Genomic DNA, 27,948 nt, shown 5'->3' on the forward strand with positions numbered 1-27,948 from the left:
ACATGAGGGCACTGCTGGCTCATCTGAAGCACTCAATGGAGTAAAGCAATGATATTTCTTTGTAGACTCACCGTAGAATTGTTCTGAGAGTTACACAAGGACAAGGGGAAGTGTGATGGGCACCAGACACACATCCGTCTTGCGTCAAAGGAGACATATTTTAATGGCGCACATCTTAGCCACTTGAGAACAGCGGCTGGCCCTGCCCGCACTACCTCGCCTACTCAGGTTTCAAAAGAGGACGGCCCAAATTAAGCCACGATCGATCGGCAGTCGTTTGAGAGAAGTGTCTCCCGCTTCATCGGCCAAACGGGCCGTTCCTCGACAGGCTCTAGAAGAGCTAGAAAAATCAATAATTCGATGCAACCACTAAATGCACTCAGAAGCTACGCTGTGTGCGCCTCTCAGGGGTCTGTGTGGGAGCAGGAGGAAACGCCACCCGCCAAGGGCTCTGGGTGCTGAAATCGCCTTTGCAGAGCATGCAGGGCACAAGGGGCGATGGGGGTGACACTGCCCACCCCAACACGCCTCCGTCAACCCCTGGAGAACGCCCACCCACCCGCGAGCATTTCAATCTGTACGGCTCGTCTTGTGCTAAACCCTCAACGGTATTGGAGAGCTAGCGAGCTCTGAAGCATCGCCACGTAGCTGGACTCAGGAGGGGACTGCAATCTCGTGAGATCTCAGAAGCTAAGCAGGGTTGGGCCAGGCCAGCATTTGGATGGGAGAATGTGATGAAGAGCCAGGTAAACTACCTCCAAGCGTCTCTGGCTGGGAAAGCCATGTGGGTTGGCTGCGACTTGAATCCGCGTGAGCGAAACCATCTTTCCGCGTTGCTCAGTCGTTCGGTAATAAATCATAATCAGCGCGAAATAAAGAGGCCCAACCGCCAGGCTAGGTAAATGGCCTCCTGCCTCGACAGCAAACATCTTGAACGCGCTTGGGCCTCTCCCAGCAGCGGGAGACGATTATCCCATCAGCGTTCGGCTCTATTTGGCCTCATCTCACTTAATGAATTCTGGACGAGCCGGGCATATAAATACCACGCTCTCCCCACACACCAAAGGCTTTAATTTCCCTCCTCTGCGCCAGTATTTCTCTCTTCCCCCCCCCCCGCCTCAAACTGAGAAATAAAAGATGCTCATCTCGAAACTGACAGTTAAGAAGATGATCTTATGTGCTGTTTTGTTCTGCGGAGGCTATGAAAGATGCCAGTGCAACGGCCTGTGTGCTACGTGCTGCCCAGTCCCTTCTGCCTTAGGGCGGCCTGATGAATAAAATAACCTCCCCAAATGTCCTGTCGTCACTCAGGCCTTGCAAACCGGAGGCGGCGGCTTCCTTTAACCCAGTTACTTGGGGGAAACAGGTATTCCCTTTTGACTCCTCCACACCGTACCGACATGCTCACGATGCCAGGAAGAGGTCCCCCTTGCTTTAGCTTAGCTGAGAATTGATGGAGACAAACAGAGAGGAAAATGCAGCCCCTTGGGTTTTGTTAAAAGAAATTCATTTGTTAAAAATCTAGAAGTCACATTGGAAAAGTCACATATTTAAGATTTTCTAGCACGTGCTTTCCCGCTGAGCCACTTTCCTAACTGTGCTGCACGAAGAGGCCCACAGAGGACCTTCTCGAAATAAATCCAATACACTCATGTAAGGGTCCTCAACGTGGTGCCCCAGGGCTGGGGGGCCTTGCCCCGGTGCTTTAAAACTGTATTCTGGGAAGGGGAAGAATCACTGGTTACTGAAAAACGCTGCCTTCCATGCATCTGATAAACCAGCGCTGGAGTTTCAAGCCTGCTAAAACATTGACAAGAGTAAGGAAGAAGCCCTTCAGGGCCCTATTAGAAGCCCACACAGCTCTTTTCCGGCATACTTAAGGAGCACCACATCCATCTATTTCCTACTAGCACCACCACACAAACACACAAACGCTCACACAGAGTCTTATGGAAACACAGTTTTGACACACGAACTGTTCCCCACCGAGACCCAAACTGAAGGCATCATTTATCCCCTCCCTCTCACAGTCTAGATTCGGCAAAAGGAATCCAGAGAGGACACGTGTTTCTTGGGCAAGGTGTTCCACTGCTCCTTTATCCTGGATGTGTCAAGACCCTCGGCTGCTAAGCAAAATCAATTAGTGGGAAGGCTTCGGAGGGCGAGATGCCGCAGAAAAGCTCGGTCTGTATAAAAACCCTGAGGTGGGGAACCCTCCAATTCAGCACCTGATGGAGAAGGTCGAGGGACATCTGCAGAGTTTATCGCAGGAAAGGGCAAAATGTTTCCCCATGCATTTTTGCACGCCTGTGAGAGAACCCCGGGGAGCCCTGATATTACTGCTCGCTCAGAACAGAGAGACTTAATTTCGGGGGAGCGGGGAGACCCTCTGGAGCTAGAGAGCTAGCTCTAAAATGTTCCTAAAAAGAACTGATCTTCTGCACAGACACAAAGCGCATTGAACCGAAATGCAGAGACCGCAAAGTAGTAACAATTAATAATGCGAGAGACGAATTACCAGGAGCGTTCAGCGATTGGGGTTTGGGCACAAAATACTCGACCGACAGGGGCATGCTAAGCAAAGTTATGCCTCTTCTAAATCCCCCCAAGTCAATGGACTTAGAAGGGTGTGATTCCGCTTACGACCACACTGTGAGTGTATCATGGTGTGATCCAGCAATGCAGCTGTATTCTTGAGCAGAACTGCAGAGTTAGGTTAATCAGAAGTTAAATGCTGGGGATTTTAGGCAGGCACTCCTATGAATTCTACTTTTTTAAGTACTTCATGGAGGACAGGACTTACTTAATTCCCACACTGTCCCACTGTTTGAAACTATTGTATTCCAGGCTTTTTCCCCCCCTTTCTAATCCTCACTCAAGTTTTTGGATAACATTAAAATAATGGATCACTTGGCACAGCAGAGCCACTGAAGAAGAAAAACGGCTGTGCTCCAGAGGTCATCTCTGTATTTCAGAGTCAGAGCTGTGCTTTCAAGGCTGGGTGGAGAGATTTAATTTTTCTCTATCTTATTGTTCCGGTCCACCCGACTTCCAAATTTCAGACAATGGTACAGTGCGTGTGCGTGTGCGCATGCGTGTGGTTTGAGACAGAAAAGCTAGAGTCCCTGTTTTAAAAAGGAAGAAACGGTTCTTGGATTCCCAGGACTATGAAAAGTCAAGATCGATTAGCAGAGATATACATCATAGTTCTCCCTGCATGAGAGGGTTTCTCTCCTTTATCTTGTCCTCATGCGAGGCCCACTTTGATCCATCACGTGAGGTCACTGGCACAGCTTTCTCCCACCAATTAGAGCCCCTCCTTCATGCATAAGAACTTCCTGTGTCATAAAGCGAGTGCAGCAACATGGCAAATCTCATCAAGAACATCTGACCCTCATTCTGATTGCCAGACACAAGACGCCTCTCAGCAGGCGACCTTCCACTTCCCCCCCCCCCCGATCTGTTTTTATGTTCCACAGGGTTCCCCTCCCTACAGCTCAGTGCTTCCCTCTTGCATTCCCTGGCTTCTGGAAATCACCAGTCATGGTGAGAATTGAAGAGGACAGAACTAGAAGGGCCATTCTGAGCCAAGTTAGGCCCCTTGAAGCACCACTGAAGTCAACAGACCGAGAAGGACATAAAACTTTTCTTGGGATGGCTCCAGGAAAGTACGATGTGAAATAAATTATATACATAGGGGTATAAAGAACAAATACGTCGGGAAATATATAAAAATAACATATATATATTATATAATACAGTACAGTTAAAAGTGTACAAAATGCAGCAAGTTAACAATTGAGGCCTTTCCCCTGCCCGTTTTAGGTCTCTAGTTTATTTCTTTACTGGATACTCTGCTTTCCCTTCCAACGGGTGGCCCAAAACGGCTGACATTGTTCTCCCCTGCTCTATTTTATCCTCACAACAACCCTGTGAGGTAGGAGGAGGGTGTGTTAACTGGTCACCCAGCAAACCTCAGTGGCAGAGCAGGGATTTGAACCAGGAACCATGAATCTACACTGGCTCCCGTGTTCTCATGCTCGCAAATAATCCGCTCCAAGCCATGTGGCCGAAACTATGAGGAAACCAGATTTTCTTCTTCATAGTTTCTGGAGGGGGGGAGGTCTTGGCTCCCCTTCTCTGTCCTTCTTCTCCCGCAGGTACAGCCCCCCCTCCCCGTTTCCCTTCTCTGCCTCCCCCTCAGTTGTCAGAATCCAATTTCCTACCAAGCGTCTTGGGGGGGAAGAAGAATTGCATAAACATACAATGCGTGCTGTATAAATATACATGATTCTTTTGCGCAAATCATTTTGGTTTTCCTTGGGAGAGGAACTTGGACGCCGTTTGACAACTCGGACCCTTGGCAGAGCACGTGCAACCCAACACTTCTGCATTTTTCAGAGATTTCTCCCACCACTGCATCAATGGGAGGGATGAGCTATATGCAAGCACAGCCACAAAAAGCCATATCAATCCATCTGTGACCTAAACCTTCATTTTGGAGAAACTCTCTCTCAATAAAAGCGTGCATGGCGGTGGGAACCTTTACAGAATTTCCACATCCCTTACAGGCTGAAGCTTCCATTTCTTATTTCCCCACCCCCATTATTTAAGCTTCATTAAGATCACATATGTCGCCCCATTTCAGACAGTCCCTCCTAAACCTTACCAGTCGTGAGAACTGCATGATCCTCTACCACCCTGGAGATGTAGGCGTCAGGACTGACACAGAAATCACTGGAAGCCTGAGAATGAGAAGATAAGCAAGGAATTAAAGGGGAGAATTAAAGGTTTATGACCCCCACCCCCAGTCCTCCTCCCTCACTTTGGGACATCTTGCCGTGTTACTCTAATTTCGGTTTCAATCACAGCTTAAGAAGTAAGTTTGTTTTACCTATTTAAGAACTGGGCGGGGGGGGGGGGAGACACTCCTGTAGAAGGTTCTCTAGCAAGTCAACAAATGTATCTGGATGGGATGGAAAACGTGTGTTCTGTCCCTACTTTCCAACCTACATCTTAAAGCCAGTGGATACATGCAACGGAACATAGTGGCCCAGCTCTTCCCGGACTGTACCACTTCAGGCAGAACGTGGGAGGGTATAGGCATGCATGTTCCCCTTCACTGGACAGCAAAATCAGCATCTCAGGAAGAAGAGATCCAACTATTCCAGCCAAACTAATTTCCTACAGTTTTATTTGGGGCGGGGAGCGGGTGAGGGGAAGCATCCCAACCTATATCATCCCCCTATACACACAGAGCTCCAATCTGGAGCTTTACCACTCCATTTTGCAAAATTAATTCCCTGCCCCTTCCCAAACAAGGAAACACACGTAGAAGGTCTCTAGCTTCCTTGATAACTAACTTGCACAGAAATCAATTCTCATCCTCCTCCCCCTAGGACAGTTTTTTTTTTCTTTCTTTCCAATGTTGCCCTCTCCTCAAAGTGCCGGGAACGGCTTCCTTGCCCGAATGCAGGCACGGCATTTGAAAACCGCAGTCCCGCAAGGCAGCTGCTGTATAAAACAGAGACAAAACCCACTCATACCCCAAGCAATGCCGTCACACGTGGAAGATTCACAGATGATTCAATAGTGCTGCCCCCGTCCCACATCGATGGGGGTGGGTTTATGTCCCACCCACCCCATTCCTCCTGAACATGCTGTTTTGTCACCTAGGGTGTGGGAATTCTCTGTGCAAGGGATGCATGCATTGTAAGTATGTGCACTTTACACAATTCCTGGTTTCAGCAATGTCGGCTTGCCCGTCTGGTTAAACTACAGAGAAAAGGGCGTGCGCTTCTGCGTCAGAGTCACTCACCACAGCCACAGCTAGCTCCAGACCCAGCGATCCCCAGCTCACAATGAGGGCAAGAACCCCGAGAAGGCAGACCCTGCGAGGAGGAAGAAAGGCATGGCTGGCAGACAGATCGTCTCCGCTTCTAATACCTTAATCTTCACCAAACGGTGGTGATTCAGAGCGCCAAGCAACAGATGCCAATCAATCAGGATTTCGGCAACTAGCAATTTGGGGGAGGAGGGGGGACGGCTGCCGAAGTCGTTGGCCTCGTCTGTGAAATTCAGATCGGTGCCATGTAAAAAGCTCCGGGCAGGAAACTTAAAACCAGGCTAGCTATTAACAAAAGCGGTTGTTGGGCAGGCAAAGCTGAGTGCCGCAGTTTATTATCTTTGGGTGTCTGTTGTGGGGAGAGGAAAGATGCTTGTGAGCTGCTTTGAGGCACGTGCAGCCAGCCGGGTGACCTTGGGCCCGCCACACCACTGATAAAGCTGTTCTGATTGAGCAGTAATATCAGAGCTCTTTCAGCCTCACCCACCTCACAGGGTGTCTGTTGTGGGGAGAGGAAAGGAAGGCGATTGTAAGCCACTCTGAGACTCCTTCAAGTAGTGAAAAGCAAGGTATCAAAACCAACTCTTCTTCTTCTCCCCCAGGACAGACTGCAAAATACCACTGGCCACTGGACATCCCTTCACATGGGCAAGTCATGTGTTTCGTTTCCACGCAGTGGCTGGTTGGTGCATGGATGAGATGAGGGCGACCCAGTGGGACTCTTTCCCTGTGGGCACAAGGGAGCAGTTGACAGGACTGCCTCTTGGGAGGTTAAATGAAGCCCAAAACCTTCCAGCTTCAAAGCCCTTCTCTCTCTTGACAAATTCATGCGAAGCAAGGCTGCTTGCATGGAAATTCAGCTGCTTGCCTATTGTTATCTGTACCTCTCTATCTTTAGTTTTAAGGCAAGCGAAGAGGGCAAGGATTGCAGGACTTCGCCCTTAGGTTACCCGAGGCGGGCAACAATGAGGCTCTACCAGCAAGCGTTGCAGATCGCCGAATGTCAGGTTCTAGCCCTTTCTCGTGATTTTTCAAGTAGTAACAAAAAACCAGCACGTGTAATTGCGCGGAAGATTTCAGCTTGTCAAAACAAGGATTTAAATTAGGATAACAACGTGTGTCGTCTGCTTAGTGAAACGGAAGCCACGGACCCAGCAGAGTTTCTACGGAGCAACACTGATGGTTTGCAGCTGGCCTACACACAGCACAATAGTTTGGTACTGGAACTTCTGGGGGCTCTTTTCCCTAAAAGCAAAGATCCGGTTCTGACTGGCGCGGGCCTGAAGGTTAAAACCAGCTTGTTTTGTTCACTTCCAAGTGCTGTTCTCACCGTCGGGACTTACCCCATGAGGATGGCCTTTGAGTTTCTAATCAGCCCAAACAACACCAGCAAACAGATCAGGACGTGGAACATGAGCAGGCCCAGGTATCCCAGCCACCTGTGGCAAAATAAATAAAAAAAAATCAAAACACTCGTGATCAAAGAGAACTGGTGCAGGGCGAAAAGGTTAGGCCTTCAATCCCTGGCATCGTTATCCCCAAATCAACAAATTGTATAAACGCTCATCGGATCTCAAAAGCTAAGCAAGTTCAGCCCTGGTTAGTTACTTGGTGGGAAGACGACTGAGGGAGTCCAGGGTTCATTTGCAGAGGCAAACCACTTCTGAAAGCTGGATTTTAAGGAATTAATAGCATTGTGCTGGTGAAGGGGCTCAGTGCTGTTCTGGCTTGAAACCACAAGCCTTCCTATAACTAAGGCAAATGGTACTTGACCGATCTTGTCAGACCTCGGGAACTAAGTAGGGCTGACCCTGGATTGTCCTTGGCGGGGAGATCTCCAAGGAAGTCCAGGGCTGGCTGCGGAGAGGCAAGGCAATGGCAAAACGCCTCTGAACAGCTCTTGCCATGAAAACCTTACAAGGCTTCTATTAATCAGCGGTGACTTGATGGCATTTTCTACCAGCACCGGACTTGAGCTTCAATGCTTGATAAACCTTTTGGGTTCGAGAAAGGCAGAAAGGATCCCAGGGCTTTAAGTCAGATGCAAGAAGGAAGCCAAAACTCAACTAGCATTTGCGTGTGGCCCAAATGAATGCCCCAACATCAAAAGCCCTGAGCCACCAGAACTGCCACGCTGCCCACCTGTACCAGTCATACAGATCGATCCGGACGGCCAGCTCTTCCAGAGAGACGTCCTCGTTCTTCCAGAAAGGGATCTCCGTCGCCTGCCTCACCAGATCATCCAGGAGCCCTTGGAGTTTTTGGACAACGTTCAGGTAATCTGTCTGCTTGGCAAATATTTCTTCCAGGACCACTAAGTTTGGTTCCGCTGTTTGGTTCAGAGCAACTGCTGTGTCAAACACCTGCAGGGGGAAGGAAGGAAAGAAGAAAGGGCTCAGCTTTGGCACGGAACCTCTACGTGAGCACAGAGACACAAGGAAGTAGGGCCAAGGGGACAGGGGATCCAAGGGCCAGTGTCGAAATGGATGACCCAAGGCAGCGGTTCAATATTTTGGACTCTGATAGCTAATAGCCCAGCTGGGTGCGACACCAGACTTGACCTGACAAGGCAGTCTTTCTTCTGCAGAATCAGAAACCCATGCATAAATATTAATAACTTCTCCCATTCAGTAGTGGCAGACCATGGCAGTTTCTGAAGGCAGCTGGGTTGGCCTGCAGAAAAGCTAAATTCGAATCCAGTACCACCTTAGAAACCAGCAAGGATTTTGGCGTAAAAGCTTTTAAGAGGCAAAGCTCCCTTCATCGGGTGGGTGGACCAGAAGAAATGGCAGAACTGCAAATTAACATTTTTAACCCCTACCCTCGTGAGCAGTGACAGTCCAAAATCCATCTGACTGTCTGTCTATCCTGTCTGCTTGCCTATTGTGTGTTTGTGTGCAGCTTCTTAGACCATACACAATCATGAAAAAACATTATTTATCCCAGGAAGTCGACGCTGTTATTTTTAGAAAAGGATAACGACAGAACAGAATCGCATTTCTCTCTATTCACAGGAAGCCAACCAAGCCTTGCAGGGAGGCAGGTGAGAACAGAGAAGACCCACAGGTGGACAAAACGCCTCAGGATAGGATTTCTCCCACCTCCTGCCAATATGGACTCTCCTACTCACCCGGTCTTGGACCCCAGAAACTGTGCGATTGGCATGTCGTAGGGAGTACGTCACCCGATGAATACCGTCACTGGTCTCCCCATTTCCATAGAAGCCGACAGCTATACCAGCGCTATGTGGAAAAAGATACAAACAATGAATGGATGGATGGATGGATGGATGGATGGATGGATGGATGGAATGAAACAAGGCAGTGCATTTTAATCGGCTCCTGACTTGGAAGAAGCTGGCCTCCCTCTCATTCGAGGGTCTCAACAGGGAAAGAGCAAGCCGTCTCCAGGCTCCAAAGCAAGAGTTTTCAGTACAAAAGTTTCAGTGCTTGGTCATATTGGTCTGCAGTAGAAGAGCCGGATTTGAGTCCAGCAGTACCGGAGAGACTAATGCGAGTTTCGGGGTATGAACGTTTGAGAGTCAAGAATCATTTAAGAAGAGAGCTTTGATTTGTGAAAGTCACCCCCTGAAAATGGTTTTGGTCTTTTTGGTGCGACTGGATTCAAATATAACATCCCACCCCCAAATATATCCCACTGGGTGCTTCTAGGGACAAGATTACTGTCCACCTCCAAGAACTCTACTGCAGGCAAACTCTTCCAGCTCCAGAAAAGTTACAAAGGGTATCAATAAAGCCTGGCCATATAACCCACAGGAGCCAAAGGGCAGAATTTACAGGGAACTGGGGAACAATAGCCTCTCCCACACGTGAGAAGGAGATCAGATGTTGCAAACAGAACTAGCTATATATGAGCCTGTCACAGTCCTGTGCCTTTTCACATCTTCCATGGCCAGCATGAATTATGAAGGGCATTTTGCCCCCTAAACACGCTCGTCAAAAGAATTCTCCACCGAGGGAGTCGATGACCTACATTTGGCAGCTCGGCAAAGATAAAATTTGAAAAACCCCCAAAAAACCCACACTGTCTGCAGAAAAGGAAGATGATTCAAATCCTCCACTGTCGCCCCCCCCCCCCAATTCTTACTTTCATCACTCAAAAAGAAAATTCCCTGCAATTTCCATAATTAGCCATCATTAAGGGCAGCCAAGTCTTATGGGGACCCCTGTTGGGGTTTTCCAAGGGAAGGTTTGACATCACTGACTTATGCACAGCAGTCCATCTTCCTCGGGGGTCTCCCATCCAAATACTGACTGGGCCTAAAAAGCTCTAATGTCTCTCCGCATGTCCTGGCCACATAAGTCATGTCGTTTCCATAGGAATACCAAGGTAAGGAAGAGGCCTACACCGTACAAGGAATGCAGCCGTAAAACCTGCGGAGTGATCCACCAGACCTCAAGGCCCCAGCGTGACAGAGAAAAGAGAGAACCTGGTTCTCATTGTGACTGTTTTGAAATCGGGAGGAAGTGCACATTTTTCCACAGACTTGCATTTTTGCGTCCCCAGAAAGGCCAGCCCGGGCTCACTTGGTACAGGAAACACTGTTCTTAAAATAGAAGGGAGAAGCGGTTTCCAGCCAGAGGAACTGAGGAAGAAGAATGACCCCAGGTAGGAGCGGCAGCAGATGCTTTATAATTTCGAGAGCGAGAGAGGCAGCACAGAGCGTGCACTTTTCCAAGCCGTGCTTCACAGGTGAGAGCTACTGCAAACACATTAGTGGTGCAATGAGTCACTTTCTTTCAAGTCCACCTGTCTACACCTTCTGATTTTAAGTGCCTTTCCCCTCGACTACGAATAATTACTTGTCTAAGCCGCTAACCGGCTTCCCCCTCTTAATACACCCTCCCAGGCTGGGGAGGAAATGTGGTGGTCTTGACAGGATCTTTTCAAGCCCCTTAAGGACAGGAGGAGCATGGCCCTGGCTCTCCTTCCATGCAGAAATGTCGTTTAACGAGAGAAATGCTGTGCAATTTAACTCAGAGGGAATAGAGAATCTCGGAAGGACTGGAGACATAACGAGATGAGATAGGCTCACTGGCTTTTCCGCTGCAGGACCGCAATATGATTAGTGATATTTAATAACGGTCACATGCTATTAACGTAAACAATACAAACGATACAATGCTGCCAAAGAAAACAAAGTATTGGGGGGATAGGTAGGTGATAAATCATAAAAATCAACAAATCTTTAGGGATTCAGCTACAAAAACTGAAATTCCACAAGCAAATTGACCAAAACACACACATTCTCTCTCTCTCTGTCTCTCTCTCTGTCTCTCTCTCTGTCTCTCTGCTGCCCTACATGTCTTGAGTGGTATCAATCAACCCCAGTTAGAAATAAATGTAAGAAAGGAAGAATTCAAGCCAGAGAGGACAGAAGATTAGAGAAGTCTTGTCACAAACTGCCTGAACTCTCATGGCCTGAATAAGGAACTTAGCAGAGAGAGGCAGAGAATTTTCTGGCCTAGAATCCATTAAACATTTAGTACTTAAAATATCCAGGGGAAGCTCGGTTTGCTGGCACATAAGTGGCCTAATCCATTCTCTGTAACATCTTTATATCATGGACATTCAAAACCAAACATGCTTTAAACTGCTTTTGCAAATAAATCAATGAATACAATGATGTTCAGAATTCAGGCAACCATCCACAGACTTTAGTAGGAATCTGGTGGACCCACAAAGACACTTGGTGGCCTTATGACATGATCAGACAACTGGTCCACCTGGGTCAGCCTTGCCTACTCCGTCTGACATCTCCACTTCAAAAGGGCCAGGCAGGAGAAAAAAGAGAGGTGAGTTAGCAGATCCGTGTGGGGACAAGCAGGCTTGGTGCGCAGAAATCTAAAAAGAGAGATAAGGGATCCCCAAGAAACTAGCCGAGAGTCCTTTCCCCTTATCCTGGATCCAGCAGGAAACCCATCCATAAAAATCTCACATGAAGAATGGTCTACTGCTTGCAAGACACCTTTAATTACAGGAATTTTACAAGCTGAACTCCTAAAAAAAAAACCCATACAAAAAAACCCTAACGTTACTCCCGGGGACGAGTTAATTTGCCCATCTAATTACCACCTTATTCTTCAACATCAGGGGGAAGTGCTATTTCTGGGACAGCTGCAAAAAAAACCCATCTTTCAACATCTGTTAGCGTCTTATGTCTGAAAGAGAAGCAGGCATTTGAGACTGTCCGAGCAGCCAAGCAGATGGTACGCAATTGGGAATATTCCTGCTGCCTCCCCCCCCCCTCCAACGCCTCTCCTTGCTCCTCCAACATTTCCCCGTGGTTCTTGACAATACAAAACAGACGCCTCCTAAAACTGACAGAGAATCCCGTGCCACTGAAAAGCCAGTTGTTTTCCTTCTTACTGGGCCTAGGAGCAGAGACTTGCAAACTGGTATTAAGCAGAGAACAGGAGAAGGACTGCAAGGTTCCCCCAGCCACCAGAGGGGATGGTGGAGATGGTTGACATATTCAGGTTGGGTAACTCCTGGAGAGGAGAATAGCAAGCTTAGGGGGGAGGGGGGGAGAATCCCACAGAGTCCACCCTCCAAAGCAGCCAAAAAAGAGGGGAAGCAATAATTGCCATCTGGAGGTGAGCTGTAATTCTGGGGGATCCCAGACACCAGTGACCACAGGTATGCCCTATGTCGGTCGGGGAAGCAAATTAGTGCCTCTGCCACAGCATGCAAAAATTACCAGAGGTTGCACTTGAGAAATGCTGGATGAGGGCCAGAGGTAAAATTAGATCCACAAGGCCGCCTCTCTGGAACGCTTCACAAAATGTGACACAAATCAGGACTGAGAAATCTTGCAATTTCCTTAAACTGCACAACAAAGAACACAGGGTGTGCGTGTTCCACTCAAGAGGTATAATGGATTCGTGTCCCAGTGTTTGCTCTGTTTCTTTTTGGGACCAGGGAACAAAGATGGTTGGATAGCCCCAGTTTCAGAGAGGGAGGAATATTTCCTGTACTTTCTTCTCCTTTTCAGGCTCATGTCTATTTACTGTCTCCCAAAATCAAATCACCTTTATAGGGAGGGAGGGGGAGAGAGAGAGAGAATGTGGATTCACTTTTTAAAAAGCAATCTGATAAAATGAGCCTTCAGGGCAGGATATTCCTGAAGCGAACAATCAGGTTAAGCATTACCAGCCTGGCACTGCACGCTTCTTTCTAATCACAGGACACCATGACCCTGAGTGGGAGGTTACCATAACATGCCACTCTTGCAGGGTCTTGATCACTGGGGGGGGGGCCTCTCCCAAGTTTTCAGTGTGCTTGTTTTGCAAGCTGTGGGAGAAGACGGCCCAGAAGAGACCCCGACTCACCTGCAGACTAGCGTCGCAATGATGACGCACCAGGCCGTACAACAGCAATCTGCGTTCAGGTGCTCCTCACTCTTTCGGTGGCGGCAACACAGCCAGAAGGAGTAGAAGAGGAGGAAGAGGAGATCCAGGGCGAGGCAAGACACGGCCACCCCGCCCAGCAGCAACAGGGCCTGCAGGAGGCAAAGGAAATCCCGTTAAATGACGGAACGCTTGCTAAAACAGCATCCAATGCCTTTGTGAGCTTATCTCCGTAGGTGCTCAAACCGTGTACAGCTGGGACTAGGGACAACCAGTGCGCGGGCTGTGGAAACTCTGTGGAGTGTTAAACTATATGTCCACTATCATTAATGTTAAGTTGTGCACTTCTTGTAATGCAAAGGTGCTTCCCTCGGCTGGCTCTTCTCTGGCTCTGAATTCCGATGCCGTTTGCAGACCCTGCTGCAGGAAGACTCCCAGGGTAGAATGCCAAAAGGTGACATCATCCCTTTCTCCTGCCTCCCTCAATTTCTCCGAAACGGTGACGGGAAGGAAGTCATTAACGACTCCCCTCTCGACCGGACTTGATGAGCAAAAGACGACAAGACCTTCCGGGGGGGTCTACAGAGAGGCCTGAACCTTTGCCGACTTATTGAAGAGGGATTTTATGTTGTGGGAGGATGTGCCAAAGCTTTTGCGCACAAACCACTGCTGATATTAGCCACTCTAGGACATGGGAGCTGGCGGGGAAATCAGGCTTCTGCAACATCAGTCAGCCACTAGGAGTTATTTACCTTTGGTCCTTAGATGATGGCTTCTTCCCTAGCTAAGATGGCTGGGAACAAGCCAAGAGGGCTCAGGGAGGGGAATCTCTGGTGTGACAAGGGGGAAGCTGCAGGATTTTAGCCCAGAGCAAAGCAAAACAGATGGGAACCCCCTCTTTATGATGTGGTTTTTCCTAGGGTGATTGCTCTTCACTACAGCTGCTGTGCTCCTTGCAAAAAAGACCCTGGGCAATCACGTTAGAGACGGAGAATCTCTCACTCTCCAACTGCAGTTGGCACTGACCCCCCCCCCCCCACCAAGCCACTGGTTATTAAATGAAGTTGGGATCAAATCTGGCAGGCTGTCAGCCGAGCCTGGTTAGCTGAAAAGATGGATACCCTCACAATGGATGCTTGGCATTTCCTGCTCTTCCAGTTAGCGTTGGAGGTGTGTGTGTGTAAATTAAGAGCAGCACAGAGAGGAATATTATTAGCCTGGATGCAGCAAAATGAAAAAGATGCATCAACAACAGGAGATCTTGGCCTCTGTGCCCTGTTGTTGGCTGTCCAGAGGAACAGGTTGGCCATTGTTTGAGAAAGGATGTAGACTAGAGTCTAATTCAGCAGGGCTCTTATTCGCCTAAGCACCGAACAAGATAAGCAAGAACTGTTGCTAAATGTACAGCTTTTATCCACCACCCACCCCGTTTTCTTTGGGGGTTCCCCTGATTTCAGGGGTCTGTGTTGCAGTCTGCAACCAGTGCTACTTCATCTGCCTTTAAAGTAAAATAGATTTACGGACAATCTCCCAGCTCTAACGACCGAGTCTCCCTTCCCACCCTCCCAAAAATAAAATACCCAGGAACAGCAACTCTGAAATTGCGTTTTTCAAAAGATAAATACAGGCAATGTTGCCTGAAATAAAGGCAGATGTCTCGTTTGGCTTTCTGGATCCCTGTTTCACAGTGAAGGAAGCCTTCAAAAACATTTCTCAGGGAACAAACATCGGCACTTCAAGTCCGTAACATGCAGGAAACAGATCCTCGGCCAGCTGAGGACCCACCACAGACAGCCGTTTCTGAATCCTTGACAAGACTCCGAGCCTCATTAACCACATTCCGGTACTCCAGGCCCTGCCAAGGGCAACTAATTGACTTTTAAAAAGGCCGTCTGTGGGAACCTCAGAGATCTCGACATGGATTAGATCTTTCTGGCTGACTGTGCAGTGGGCCTGGATTTTCTTTCTCCTTCAAGCATCCACCTAGCACCATGAAAGTGAGACCGTTATGTCCAGCCAGGACACAGATTCTTTCTTAGGAATGGGGTTCTGGAATGAACCATAAACACTTAAAAGTTATGGTTTCTAAATGCAGAGCGACAGGGGAAAGGCACACTTAGGTTCCGCCCAACTGCAGAACTGCTGTTTGACACCCAAAGAGGGGCTTGTGGATTTGTGGCAGAGTGTCTGCTTGGCATGCAGAAGGTCCCAGGTTCAATCCTCATCAAAGGGGCCAAGCAGAATGTGATGTGAAAGTTCTCTAGCTGAGATCTTGGAGAGTCGCTTACCAGCCTGACGGGCAATGCTGACCCTGGCAGACCAAATTCAGCACATGGCAGATTCACATCCGTAGTCACAACAAAAGGCACATACTGCGTGGGCCTCTAAGAAAAAAAAATATTCTGAATAAACTGTGAAAGCATGAGGAAGAGAGAGTCTCACCCAGGGAGCGCTTGAACAGTCTAAAGCAAGCCAGAACATCTGCAGGAGTTACTTCCTTTTTGAAAAAACCATATTATTTTCTAAGAATAGCTACTAACAGATGGATATTTTTCTCATCTAAGAGAATACCAAACCTGCTTTTTATTTGGCACAGCGCAAAACAGCAGGGGCAACCAAGACTGGCCTTCTAAATTATAAACAGTGTAGCATTTGTGTTTTGCTTCCCTGCCCAAACATCAGGATTCCAGGTGCTCTAAGGAGCCCCAAGTGCATAACTGAAATGGTAGGCCTAGTGGCTAGCTTCAATTCACAGTCCATCCCACGACCAGTCCCTAGGCTGTGGAAGGCCCCTGGTGAGCTTCGGGGTAGCGTGTGTGTGTGTGGCAGAAGTAAATAACATCGAAAAACTCCCTTGAATTTTTAAAAACCTGTCTTGGGAGGCAGGGAAGATGCTGTACATTACCGAAAGAAAACGCATCTGTTTCCCATTATAATACCCTAAACACCAAGAGTGGGAAGCAGCAACAATTAGCTCAATCCCATATCTTGAGCAGACAGCTGAGATGAATGCTTCGTTGTTTAGTTCAGTCAAGGTTTGCCATTCGGTATACTGCACATGTAAATAAAGCTCTCTTCTGGTGACATGTAACTTCCAGGGAGGGGAGGGAGGCGTGGCCAGCTGGCATCACTTCCGGGGTGCCTCCACGGACAGAAGGTTGAAAAAGGCTGCTTTAGATTCTAAAGCAGGGGTAGGCAAACGCTGCCAGGGGCTCATGGGAATTGTAGTCCATGGACATCTGGAGGACCACAGGTTGACTACCCCTGGTCTAAAGGACTTTCCCCTACAAGCATCAGGGCTAGAAGGTCTTCTCCACTCCCCCCCCCCACCGTTTTTTTAAAAAGAACATACATTACGTACCAGACCCTTTGCTTGCACGCATAAACAGAACACGCCCCCAGCCCTAAAGCACATCTGGGCAATGGCGAACAGTTGGCTGCATTCCCTATGGTTGTCAGAGAGAGAGTTCTTCCCTTGCGCCGAGAAAGAGGAAAACGCAGCAGCGAGCAGATGCTGCACAACGCATGAAACACATGGCTCTCCGTGCTATGTGCCTAATTATAAAATAAGATTTCACCCACACTGTGGAGCAGTGGAAAATCTTACTGGTATTTGTTACCGAAGCTGCAAGTGTGGTTTTAACCTAAAGGGGATTCCAGAAAGAAAGCATAGGTGAGCATGAGCCGAATGGGGTGCAGGGAACTATAACCATGAATCATTTTTAAATTGCCAGGCAGCACAGGGTGCTAAAGGCTCATTAACAACTCACCCTTTGCAGCACCAAGCACCTAGGCCATGCAGCCCTCCTCGCCCACAGGCACCTAGCATGGAGAGCCATGTGTCTCATGCATTGTACAGCATCTGCTTGGTTCTGTCTCTGCAGGAGAGAAGAACTCACTCTCTGACAACTTGGAGGTAGAAGATGCAGGGTTTCTTAATTAATCCATTGGCAGTACAAAATGAAACAGAATGCTACCGTTAAGCATCGCCTTTTAAATGTAAACCTGGCTGAATCAACTATGGGGAAATACGACAGAGGGAAAGGCCTCTTCACATGACGGGTCAGAATCTTGCATGGCGACAGGCTGACCTCCCCATAGTACACACGCAACTTCCTCCACATACCCTTAAGAGAAGAGAGCTGGGCACGCCAGCATCTAGAAGTGCTTCTTCCAATGCAGGAGGTATTTTTAGGAACACAGCTCATGCCTCTCAAAATACCTCATGCTAGCACCGCTAGAATAATTAGCAGGTTGGTGCAGGCATGAGGTAAGATGGGGCTGGGACACAAAAATCCTTCCGCTGAAGATTTCATGTTGGTTCTTCTTAAAGTAGTATGAGATGTGCCCAGATCCCGGCCCAGAGGAGTTCCCTCCTCTCTGCATAGGTCTCTGCTCAGGGTCAGTGGCAATCCACGCTGGATTTCATCGGGAGCAAGATTCCATCCGGAAAAGTCATTGAGCCCTTTTATACAGGTAACAGTTTTTCAGCATAGTATGTTTGCACGATAGTATGTTTCCTGTACATGTTTGGGACGCTCTGTTATTCTCCTGCAAAGCTTCCCTAGTCTTGAGAAGTTATTCTTTATCAGAACAGATCAGAAATCTGTACAGGTTAAGCAGAAGAACCCTGTGGGGTCAGACCAGTGGCGCATCTAGTCTAGCTTCCTATCTCACACAGAGGCCAAACAGTTCCTCTGGATGGCCAAAAACAGAGGCTGAGGATGTCCCCTGATGTTGCCTCCTGGCTCTGGGATTTAGAGGCTTCCCTCCATGAATCTATCTTAGATCGCTACATCCTCCAGCAGCAAATTCGACAAGTAGGTTCACCTTAATCGTCTTAGATTTGTACTCTAACACAGGGGTAGTCAACCTGTGGTCCTCCAGGTGTCCATGGACTACAATTCCCACAAGCCCCTGCCAGCGTTTGCTGGCAGGGGCTTGTGGGAATTGTAGTTCATGAACATGTGGAGGACCACAGGTTGACTACCCCTACTCTAACACATGAGGGGCACCATTTGATGTGGAGAAGGCAGTGAGCACAAACTCAAATTTACATCCACGCTACTTTGCCCTGGCTGCCAATACATTTCATGTAATCCCAGATTCCTATCCCGCAATGGTATAAAAAAGGCCCCAACAGCCAAACCACTAATTGCTGGGTTGTCGGAAGGAAAACACACTCATCGTAGATGCACAAATCTGAGATGTGCTTTCCAGGCAAACGCAACCAGCTTCTCTGCATTCATTCTAAGATTTCAGCCAAGGCCCAGGTATATTCACTTTTCTCATTGATACTTGCTAAGTTTAGGGGCTTGTCTATTTTATTAATGTATTATTATTATTATAATAATTTGATTTATATGCCACTCCCTCTTGGACTCGTTGTCTCAGGGAGGCGAACAGTAAAGTTCTACAGTCACTGCCATTCAACAGTAAAACGATATAGCTAAAACCGTGTAAGATGAGGTCAATTTAAGAGACCGTGCATGTTTGCGTCCAATATCAGGATAGGTAAAGTCAATCCAAGTGGCAGCTTGGGACCAGTCACTCTCCCAAAGGCTGACCTATCAATGACAACCATTGTGAGGATAAAATAAGAAAGGACGTCATAGATACCCCTCTGAGCCCTTTGAAGGAACAGCAGGATTAAAACAGACTTAGACAAACCCTGATTCTCTTACCATAGAAAAGAACCTGATTTTAAGAGAGCCTGCACACCTGTTTAAGAACAGAGCATGCACCTTGCTGGATGCATTGAACCCAGAATTTTGTGCAAGAACCTCAGCAAATAACAGGCACCAGGCGGTCCAGCGATGAACTTTTGGTGCACTTTTGATCCACCACTGATGTAGACCGTAATGCTGACATCAACAACCACGCCTGGAGTTCGTGTTGTGAAACAGCACAAGCATAATGATACTTTTCACTTCCCCACTGTACCATTTCCTTTTTCTGACATTTACTGTAATGGAAGGTGAAGCCAGCTTCTTTAGAGTCCTCCCTCCAAGAGTCTGCACAAGATCATTCCCCGCTTCACTGTTTGATTCGAGAACTCTTAGTAGGCACTAGGAAAAAAAGGCTATTTTTGGGGTCTTCCTAATCTTTAGCTGTGGTGAAGCAGCCATACCCAAACTAGCTTTAAAAAGAGGAGGGGGGGGGAGAGTGTGACATAGCTGCACTGCAGAACCAGAGTTCATTAAAAAGAGAAAGTACATCTCCAGGGGGAGATCTTTGTCACACAAGAACCTGTTTTATTAAATCCTTGACTATCCACCGTGTTCAATTTCATATTGGCTAATGGAAGCTGTACACGTCTCCTCTCTGACGACTTTATGCTCTTCGCTATAATTCTAGCCGAACTGCAACGGCAGCCCGTTGCTTTAGGATGCTTAGGGCTGATAGTGCGTTGAGCAGGGGGTTGGACTAGATGGCCTCTATGGCCCTTCCAACTCTATGATTCTAGGATTCTATGATTCTAACCCCAAACCCGGTTAATATTTTCAATTGTTTCATGTCCTTCCGGTGACGGTCACTTAATTGAAACCGCCATTCAAAGTGATGGAAACACACCACAGATCTCCCTCCAAGCTTCCGTTCGGGTCCTGGCCTACAGCTTTGGCAGCCTACGAGAAGTAAGAAAGATCAGGTATCAGCTCCTCTGTTCCCACTGCTTGCCTGTGCACAGGCTGGAATTGGCTGTGCCCAGTTCCATATCCTTCGCTCTCCTAATGCCTGTCAAATTCTCTGAAATCATATACCTGTTAAGTACATATTTGCATAACAGTCTGCAAGAGCTTACGTTGCATAACTTATTCTGGCCACCGGATATTCCTCTGCATAGAATTTGGAGGGGAGGATGCCAAAATACACAGAAAGGTGCAAGAAAGCTTGCCTTCATCTACCTCTCCTACTTCAGGGTTGCAAATAATCCACAGGCCTTTATTCCACAGTTTGGCCCAAAAGGGCCTTGGTGAATAAAGGGAAATTCCATATATTGAGGCCAATTGATGAGTACGGGTGCTAGGGGGCAATATCAGGGTTAAGGCCTTGGCCACTATGCCCTGTTAATTTGGCCTTCTAAGACAACTGGTGAGCTTCTTGGTGAAACTGGACTAAATAGATGCTGGTCCAACTCCACCAGACTCTTCTTATGTTCTTAATGAGTTCTCACAGGCTTAGAGAAGTGACTCTGATTTTTCAATGGACTGTCTCTGGGTACCTCACAGATACTAAATCCAACTAACAATTCAGGGTGTTTTACGGAAAACGCACATTCCATCATGCATCCAGTATTTTCCTTGGATCACAGCCAGCTCAGAGCTTTCACTTGACTTCTCCTAAACACAGAACAGTTTGAACGGGAGGGGGAACGTTTCACTGAACCCAAAAGTCCCTGTTTCCCCTCCCCCACAGGAAAATCCCATTCTTCCCACTCACTGGTTTGATGAAGTCCAGTTTTTCTGGTGATGAAACCCAAAAGGTAATGGGAACAGAGCAAACCAAGACTGGCAGGTATCTGAAATTATATCCCAACCACCTGTTTTTCGTCCAGGTTCGATCCCCACCGACTTTGAAGATTAAAATTAAAAAATGTATTAAAAGACTTCAGAAACAAGCCAAGGCAGACTCTATCGCATTCCGACATGTCACAGGCGCTGTCCTCTAACAAGTGACAGCTGGATCAAACCCGGTCACTGCATGTCAGACAGCTGGACACAAAAGCCTTCTGATGCTGTCATAAGGACCCCTTTGAATACAGAGCAGTCAGATAAAAGATTCCATAATGTGCTGACTTGGTGCTTTTACAGACTCAGAATCCCCGCTCCACAACCCCCACCCCACGGCTTAACAATCAGAGTTCAGTTTTTGAGTATCCGAGAGGCCAGGCAAAAATTGAAAACAGATTCCTACCAAAGCACAGCTTGTATTTCATAAATTCCGTCACTCTCGACTTTCTTAGCCCTTCTAGAAACTGTGTGTGTGTGTGTGTGTGTGTGTGTTTGGGAGAATGGAAGGGGGGAGAATGAACAGCACTATGCCCTTTTTCTGCTCCTGCAAACAAGTAAAGTTAAACCACTTTGGCAGCTTTCTTGCTCCGCCATATTTCCCCCCCCCAAGTGAAATATAAGAAAGATTCTCCAATTTGGTATGAACTTAAAGAGTCCAAATTGAATCTTAATGGGGGGGGCAACTTGAAAAGTACAAACGTACAAAAGTACAGATCAAAACAAGGACCTTGCGTGTAGGAAGCACACACAGGCCTGTGGCCTGCAAATACTTCTGCAGGTGGAAACCCAGCATAACAAAGGTTTAAATATAAATAAATGTGGGCTGCAGTTTGCAAAATGCCAGGTCTCCTGGAATGAGACCACCAAAGAGTTAAATTTCCAGGTACCAACTGCACCTCACCCTTGCTTTTAAAGTACCTATTTATATTGCCAATTGCAGTTTTAAAAACAGACAAGACGCATGCAGACGACTCCTTTTCTCATTAGCTCACCCTGAACTGCAATCTTAAGCTTCCCACAGCTCTCAAGAGATTATTCCAGTGCATAGAAGTGCAGTGTCTCTTGAAGCAGGTGAAACGGTACCATGTTTCATTAATTTATCGGTGCCCCCACTTCCTTCGATCTATGCTCCATAAGTGCTTGCAGAAGGCTAACGGTGCCATTCTGTGCAGAATTAAACCCCGTCTCCTTAAACTAACAGGCTCCAACAGCATTGGAGCCTTCGGGGAGGGCGGTATATAAATCTAAATAAATAAATAAATAAATTTGATTCTGCATAGGATGGCTCTTATAGATATTCCAAGCTAGTATCTGCCCGAACTTGAATGAGTTTCCCAAAGTTTTTCTTCTTCTTCTTTCCAACGCGGTCCATTTCTAGCAACAGGCTTCATTCCTGCCACTTTCCCAAGAATAAGATGACGTGTATCAGGCCCCAACATTTGTTGACAAAGGCGGAACGTCATTTCCTGCTGGAAAATTGGGTAGAAAAGCAACGTGAGCAGGAAACACCAGTAAAGTGTAAACCAGAGGCTAGAAATTCACATTCCAACAGTCATAACTTTCCATAAATGATCTCCTCGCAAATGTGAAACCAGGCAACTATCAGAAATGAAGATTCATTGATGCCTTTGCAATCCCTCCCTTCCTCCCTCCAAAGTCTGATACAATTTGTACCATACCCTTATATCCTGCCTTCCCCTCACAGGGACCCAAAGCAGCTTACAGCATTCTCCTGCACTCTGTTTTATCCAAACAACAACCCTGTGAGGCAGGTTAATCTGAGAAGATGCGATGGTCACTGTAAAGAGTGTGTCAGCTGTCATCTACAAAATAAAGGATAAGTCACCATGTCCAGAATGAAGGGGGGATGTTAGAAATCTTTCTAGCTGTTTGACTACACTAGGAAACAACCAATCATAGTTTATCAGCTACTGTAAATGGAAAAGACATCCATGAGGCCACCTACAGGTTTGAAAAAGCTTTGTTTTGAACTAGGCCCATTCTAGAACTAATCAGGTATAGCTGTGCAATGAACAGAATTTTATAGTGGTGGACAGGCCTTCCTTCCTCAAATTCAGGGCCAACTGATGCTCTCTCTGATCCCAAGAAACAAAAGGCTGTTTACACAAAAAGGCCCTGCTGAACCGAAAAGAGTAGAATGGCCTGCTCCCCCCCCCCCCCAATTAGCTTTACGGATTTATAAGACACCAACTATCCGAGCAGCACCGGGGCCGAAGATAAAACACACCATTAGAATGAAATATGGAAACAGCCACTTGCTAGGACTTCTGTTTTTCACTGCTGCTAGGAAAAGGAACACTTGGTCGCAAGCAACAATCACTCCTAAATTATGACACTAGCAAAGGCCATCATCCCCTGTAGGTTTCTTTGCTTGCTTGCTTGGTTTTCCGGGCTGAAAATGTCTACCAGAGAACAATTCTGCCTGAAGGGAGCCTCGGAACAGCTCTACAAGTCAGCTGGGAGCAATTCACCGCAGCTAATAAAAGTCTCCACATTTTGGTCCAGATTTCGTTGTGGGCGCCACCCTCACTGCCACCCCGTTGAGTTCTGACATCCTGTGCTGGGGGCTTGTGGGATGGGATCCATGTGGCTGCCCTCCTACAGATTTTTTTTGTGTTGGCCCCAGATTGTCAAACGCTGGCTACGTGCCCTCTTCGATTCCTTTGCTTCAGGTTTATGATTCACTCTTAAAGCAAGAAGCTGTACAAGGATGACTCAGAGACACCGCTGGGAAAGAGCTGTTATCACTCGAGATAAACCCTTCCCTACTCACATGATTCACGCCAAAGTGGAAAAGAGGCAGAGGCTGTGGAAAAGAAGGCTTGTCTGATAAAATATTCTGCAGAATACGAGAATATGAAGCTGCTATTGGTTGGGAAAAACCATTGGCCCATCTGGCTCTATAAACTTGTCCGCGTTGACATTTCAGGCAAGTTTTTCCGGCACTTCTTCCTCAATGCTTTCTTACAGCTCAGCTAGCCTGCAAGAACTCCACCACCTCCCCTTGACACAGCCACCAGGATCTATGCCATGGTAACATTGGGACTGGACTACTGTAATGCACTCTGCATAGATCTCTGCTTGAAGACTGTTCAGAGACTCCAAATGGCAGAGAACGCCTCAGCTTGGCTATTATCAGCAGCTAAATGGAGCATGCATATTACTCCCACGCCGCAGTCACTTCACTGGGTGCCCATCAATCATCAGATTTAGTTCTATGGATTGGCTCAGAATTTCAGAGCCCTTGATGGGCTTGGTCCATCAAATCTTCAGGACCACCTTTTCCCCCTATACTCTGCCATGACCCCTTAGCTTGTTCGAGTGGGGCCTTCTGCAGGCATTACCCTAGAGAGGGACGAAATCAACCCATTCATGTGACTTTCTCTGCTGAGGCATGGTCACAGTGCCTGTGATGCAGGGGCACTGCACTAGAAAGGCAGCAACCTAACTGCAAAGCTTAGGAAAAAGCCAGCTGGGCCTGCAACGATTGCCTTCCCTTCCTCTCCCCACAACAGACACCCTGTCAGGTAGGTGAGGCTGAGAAAGCTCTGACAGAACTGTGAGAACAGCTCTACCAGGACTGTGACTAGCCCAAGGACACTCAGCTGGCTGCGTGTGGAGGAGCAGGGAATCAAACCTGGCTCTTTAGATTAGAAACCCAAGCTGGCTCTTGGGCTTTACTGTAATGAAACGGTTCAGAAAATTGGTCCAGACTGTAAATTATAATACTGTTTGGCATCTGTTGTTGCATGTATGCTTCTACTATGTAATTTCTGCACCATTTGTCATGTTTAAATGCTTATGCTTGTTTTCCGATTTCTGCAATCCAAACTCTATCGCACTGTCAGACTAGATGCCCCAAGCTATTGACTGTATTTGACTTTTACAATGTAATACACTCCCAGGACTATTAATTTAGATGGCCATGGTGGGCACTGAACCTGGACCATAAGCATGACAAGTATATTCTATCTAACTCTGACTTGCCAGTATAAAGATCTTTGTATAAGCTATCCAAAGCGTTCTTATGTACACTGTAGCCATATACAATGTCTTCTAAATTATATTAAGTTTGGCTGACTTTGTCAGTACGCAGTAGGCTACAATTCCAGATGGGTTAGTCTGGAGCAGCAAAATAAAACAGGAGTCCGGTGACACCTTAAGGGAAAACAAAGCTTATTCCAGAAAGAAGTTGTTGTGAGTCAGAGCTTCTTTCAGCAGAAAAACTCTGGGAAATCAAGATGAACTTTATAACACTGAAAAACAACACGCAGTTAATCTCAGCGCAATTTTAAGAGATGGCTTCTACCCAAACAATACATGTTCGTTTGTTTTAAGCAGTTTTTTTGGTTTCCACTGTCAACATTTGTTCCTAGCTTCTCAGGTGGCAAAGCCAAGATATATATGCTAAGGCAACAAAGCGCATGGCAGTGGGGTATGCTTGATCCAGCCATGGGAAAGCAAAGAGAAAGGAATCGTATCAGGCTCACCCTAAGAGTCTCCAAAAAGTCAGCTGTGTATCCTATACTGACCCCCATCCCAGAAGACAGAGGAAAGTATATTTGGTTCTGAGTCCATCAGAGCAGACAGAATGCTTAACTGAGGTCAGGAGGAGGCAGCCATGGACCATGTGCTCACCTAGGCAGGTGAAGGGAGCATGAAAGTAATCGGAAATCTGCAGAGATGTATAACTTCCTAAGCTAAAGAAACTGTTGTACTTTTAACATCCCACATATAGGGAGAGGGACAGAGGGATTCTTGTTTTACTCATTTCTTGTTAATCCCTTGCTCAATCTGGTGTTGTGCTAAAACATTTTCCTTTGAATAAATACTTAGCATCATAGAATCATAGAGTTGGAAGGGACCTCCTGGGTCATCTAGTCCAACCCCCTGCACTATGCAGGACACTCACATCCCAATTGCTCATCCACTGTCACCTGCCACCTCCTTAAGCTTTCTTTATAACTTTATAACTTTTGATGCTGGTCGTAGTTCTCTGTACCACACAGACCTCCACTATCTCGGACAGGCTATTGTATAAGGAACACCAGGGGAAAGGCCAGTAATTGTCAAGCAGCTATTCTTCCAGGGATGCACAAGTCAGTAAACTGTACCCGTGGTGACTAGACACTGGGCAGTGGGCGACAGAGAGGCAAGCCCTCAGATCTGAGAAGGGAAGTTCAGTCCTGACCTTCCTTTGTAATTCCTTAAAAAGTCAGGTGGTGGCAGTGGGTTACCCAGGAAATAAAAGCTGCTTCAGGTGTTAGGAAAACCTTGGAGGGCAGGGTGGGACAGGGCCCGCTGGCCAGAGTAGACCCATTCCTCCTCAGGAAGCAATACTAAACCGCACGCGCTACACGCCGACTTCTGAAGACACCCATCAGCTGTGGTTTTCCACTACAATTATATCCACCACTGTAGACACTCAAGCTAGCACTGCCTTTAACAAAACTACATTGCATGTGACAACTGCTGCCAAGCTGCAGTCAACAGTGACCCAACAAAGCAAGCAGGAAGCAGGGGGGTTCTCTTACTAAGGCAACAGCCTGCAACAGCCAACCTCAAATAAAGTCCAGCTCAGCTACCATGTCTCTCTATAGCAGAAACCTTATTAGAAATGTTTAGTGCGCCTGGGTTGCATTGCATTCGCCACTACCTTAGCAACTGAGCCTCAAGACCAGGACGCTGGCAGAGGCCATCTGCTCCTGTTGCCATAACCTGCCCCTCTCTTCCCTTGACTTATCACGCTTGCTACCCCTACAAAAATACCCCGTGTCTCTGTCAGGAATAATTCTCTTCAAACCAGACCAAGTCAAGGATGCAAGGCGCCAAGAAAAGAACGGGCCGAAGCCTGGGTTTTCATTCACCACAGGGGAAGCACGTAGAAAGGAATTGTCAAGCGAGCGATTTCATCATGCACGGTTTGAGAAAGCCACGGCATCTTTGATGGCTGCATCCCCTACTTTACAGACGCAGCATATTTAATCTCCCCTTGATTCTTCAGACCTTGATCTTTGAAAGTCTCCTATTGTTCGTCAGCCTGCTGCTAGGTGTGCATCTACAAACACTCCTGAGTTGACAAACATCACAAAGAGACCTTGCACAACCAAAACAGAAGAACCAGGGCTGGTTTTATCAAGCACACTCCTTAGGGATGCTGGCGATTCTTACGTAAGAAGAGGCAAGATAAACAAGAGAACCTCCAGGCCCACACCAGCTCTCACAACTGAGATCATTGTGTAACATGCAACATTTTGCAACAAAGGGATTCGTTTAAGAAAGGAAAGCCACCAGCAGCTTGGATCTGAGAAGCATATAGATTTCTTCATGGGCCGAAAGGAGATGTGTTTTAAGGAGTGCTTCTTTTACAGGAAAGAAAATTTAGGACAGCAGCATGGAGACACCGGATACTGCTGCTGCATCCTGTCTAAACAAGTGTTCCGAGAGATGCAAAATGTTATTTTTCAAGATTTGGGGAAAACAAGGCAATCATTAGCCCAGATGCACTAAACAAAGATATCTGGAAATGCCACTCACTGGCGTTTTCATAAAAAACCAAGAGCAGGCTTAGACATGGAGGAGCCCTTCCGTTAGTGCCTTTAAGGCCCGTTAGCGCTGCAAATTCAACCTCAATATAGCTGTAAGGCATTAAGTCATCCATTTTCATAATAGCAGAATGCAGCTCTCTCCCTCTCAAAAGTGAGCATGGACATGGGGGGGGGTCACCCATTGATGAAAGGATCCCCCCAAACAAAGTGAACTTAATCGCTACCCAAGATTGACATCAAGCACTTCAAAAGCTTGGGGGGGGGGGAGATCAAGGGAAAGGAGAAATAAATATGGAAGGGTTTCCTCTCCATTCTACTTCTCATCTGAGGCATTTAGGATGCCTCAATACAACACTGACTTGCCTTCATCCTGAGCTGGGGGAAGGGGGGGGGCTATCAAAGTCCTAACCCACCTCCATATTCAAATTCCTCCTCTGCCACCCTCTTACCTCCAAAAACCTTGCAAAGATGGAATGGGGAATGGAAACTTCTCTGCAAATCGCCCCCAACCTCCATCTGGAGAGGTGGGAAACCACGAGGGGGTGCATTCCCACAACCTCCCTAAATTATTTTCTGTGGACGTGATTAAATGGGGGCAGGGGTTGCTCATCTTCCTCCCCTTTTGGTTCTCAGCAGTAACTTTCCCAGCAAGA

The 27,948-nt window shown here is 47.2% G+C and overlaps 1 protein-coding gene across 4 annotated transcripts in view; it reads right to left on the reverse strand.

Annotated features, from left to right (window-relative positions):
• TTYH3 (tweety family member 3) overlaps positions 1-27,948 on the reverse strand; it is a 48,199-nt gene that overhangs the window by 18,764 nt on the left and 1,487 nt on the right. For 2 of the 4 annotated variants that reach the window (XM_077317150.1, XM_077317149.1), the window contains exons 2-8: positions 15,504-15,599; positions 13,198-13,367; positions 8,976-9,087; positions 7,988-8,208; positions 7,189-7,284; positions 5,819-5,891; positions 4,670-4,745 (exon numbers count right to left, since the gene is read on the reverse strand). In XM_077317150.1, the coding sequence (XP_077173265.1) occupies positions 4,670-4,745; positions 5,819-5,891; positions 7,189-7,284; positions 7,988-8,208; positions 8,976-9,087; positions 13,198-13,367; positions 15,504-15,599 (844 nt within the window). The remainder of the gene's footprint in view (positions 1-4,669; positions 4,746-5,818; positions 5,892-7,188; positions 7,285-7,987; positions 8,209-8,975; positions 9,088-13,197; positions 13,368-15,503; positions 15,600-27,948) is intronic. The other 2 variants (XM_077317153.1, XM_077317152.1) reach the window with 1 other exon arrangement.

The sequence above is a fragment of the Paroedura picta genome, chromosome 17 (genome assembly GCF_049243985.1).
Source record: "Paroedura picta isolate Pp20150507F chromosome 17, Ppicta_v3.0, whole genome shotgun sequence".
NCBI lineage: Eukaryota > Metazoa > Chordata > Lepidosauria > Squamata > Gekkonidae > Paroedura > Paroedura picta.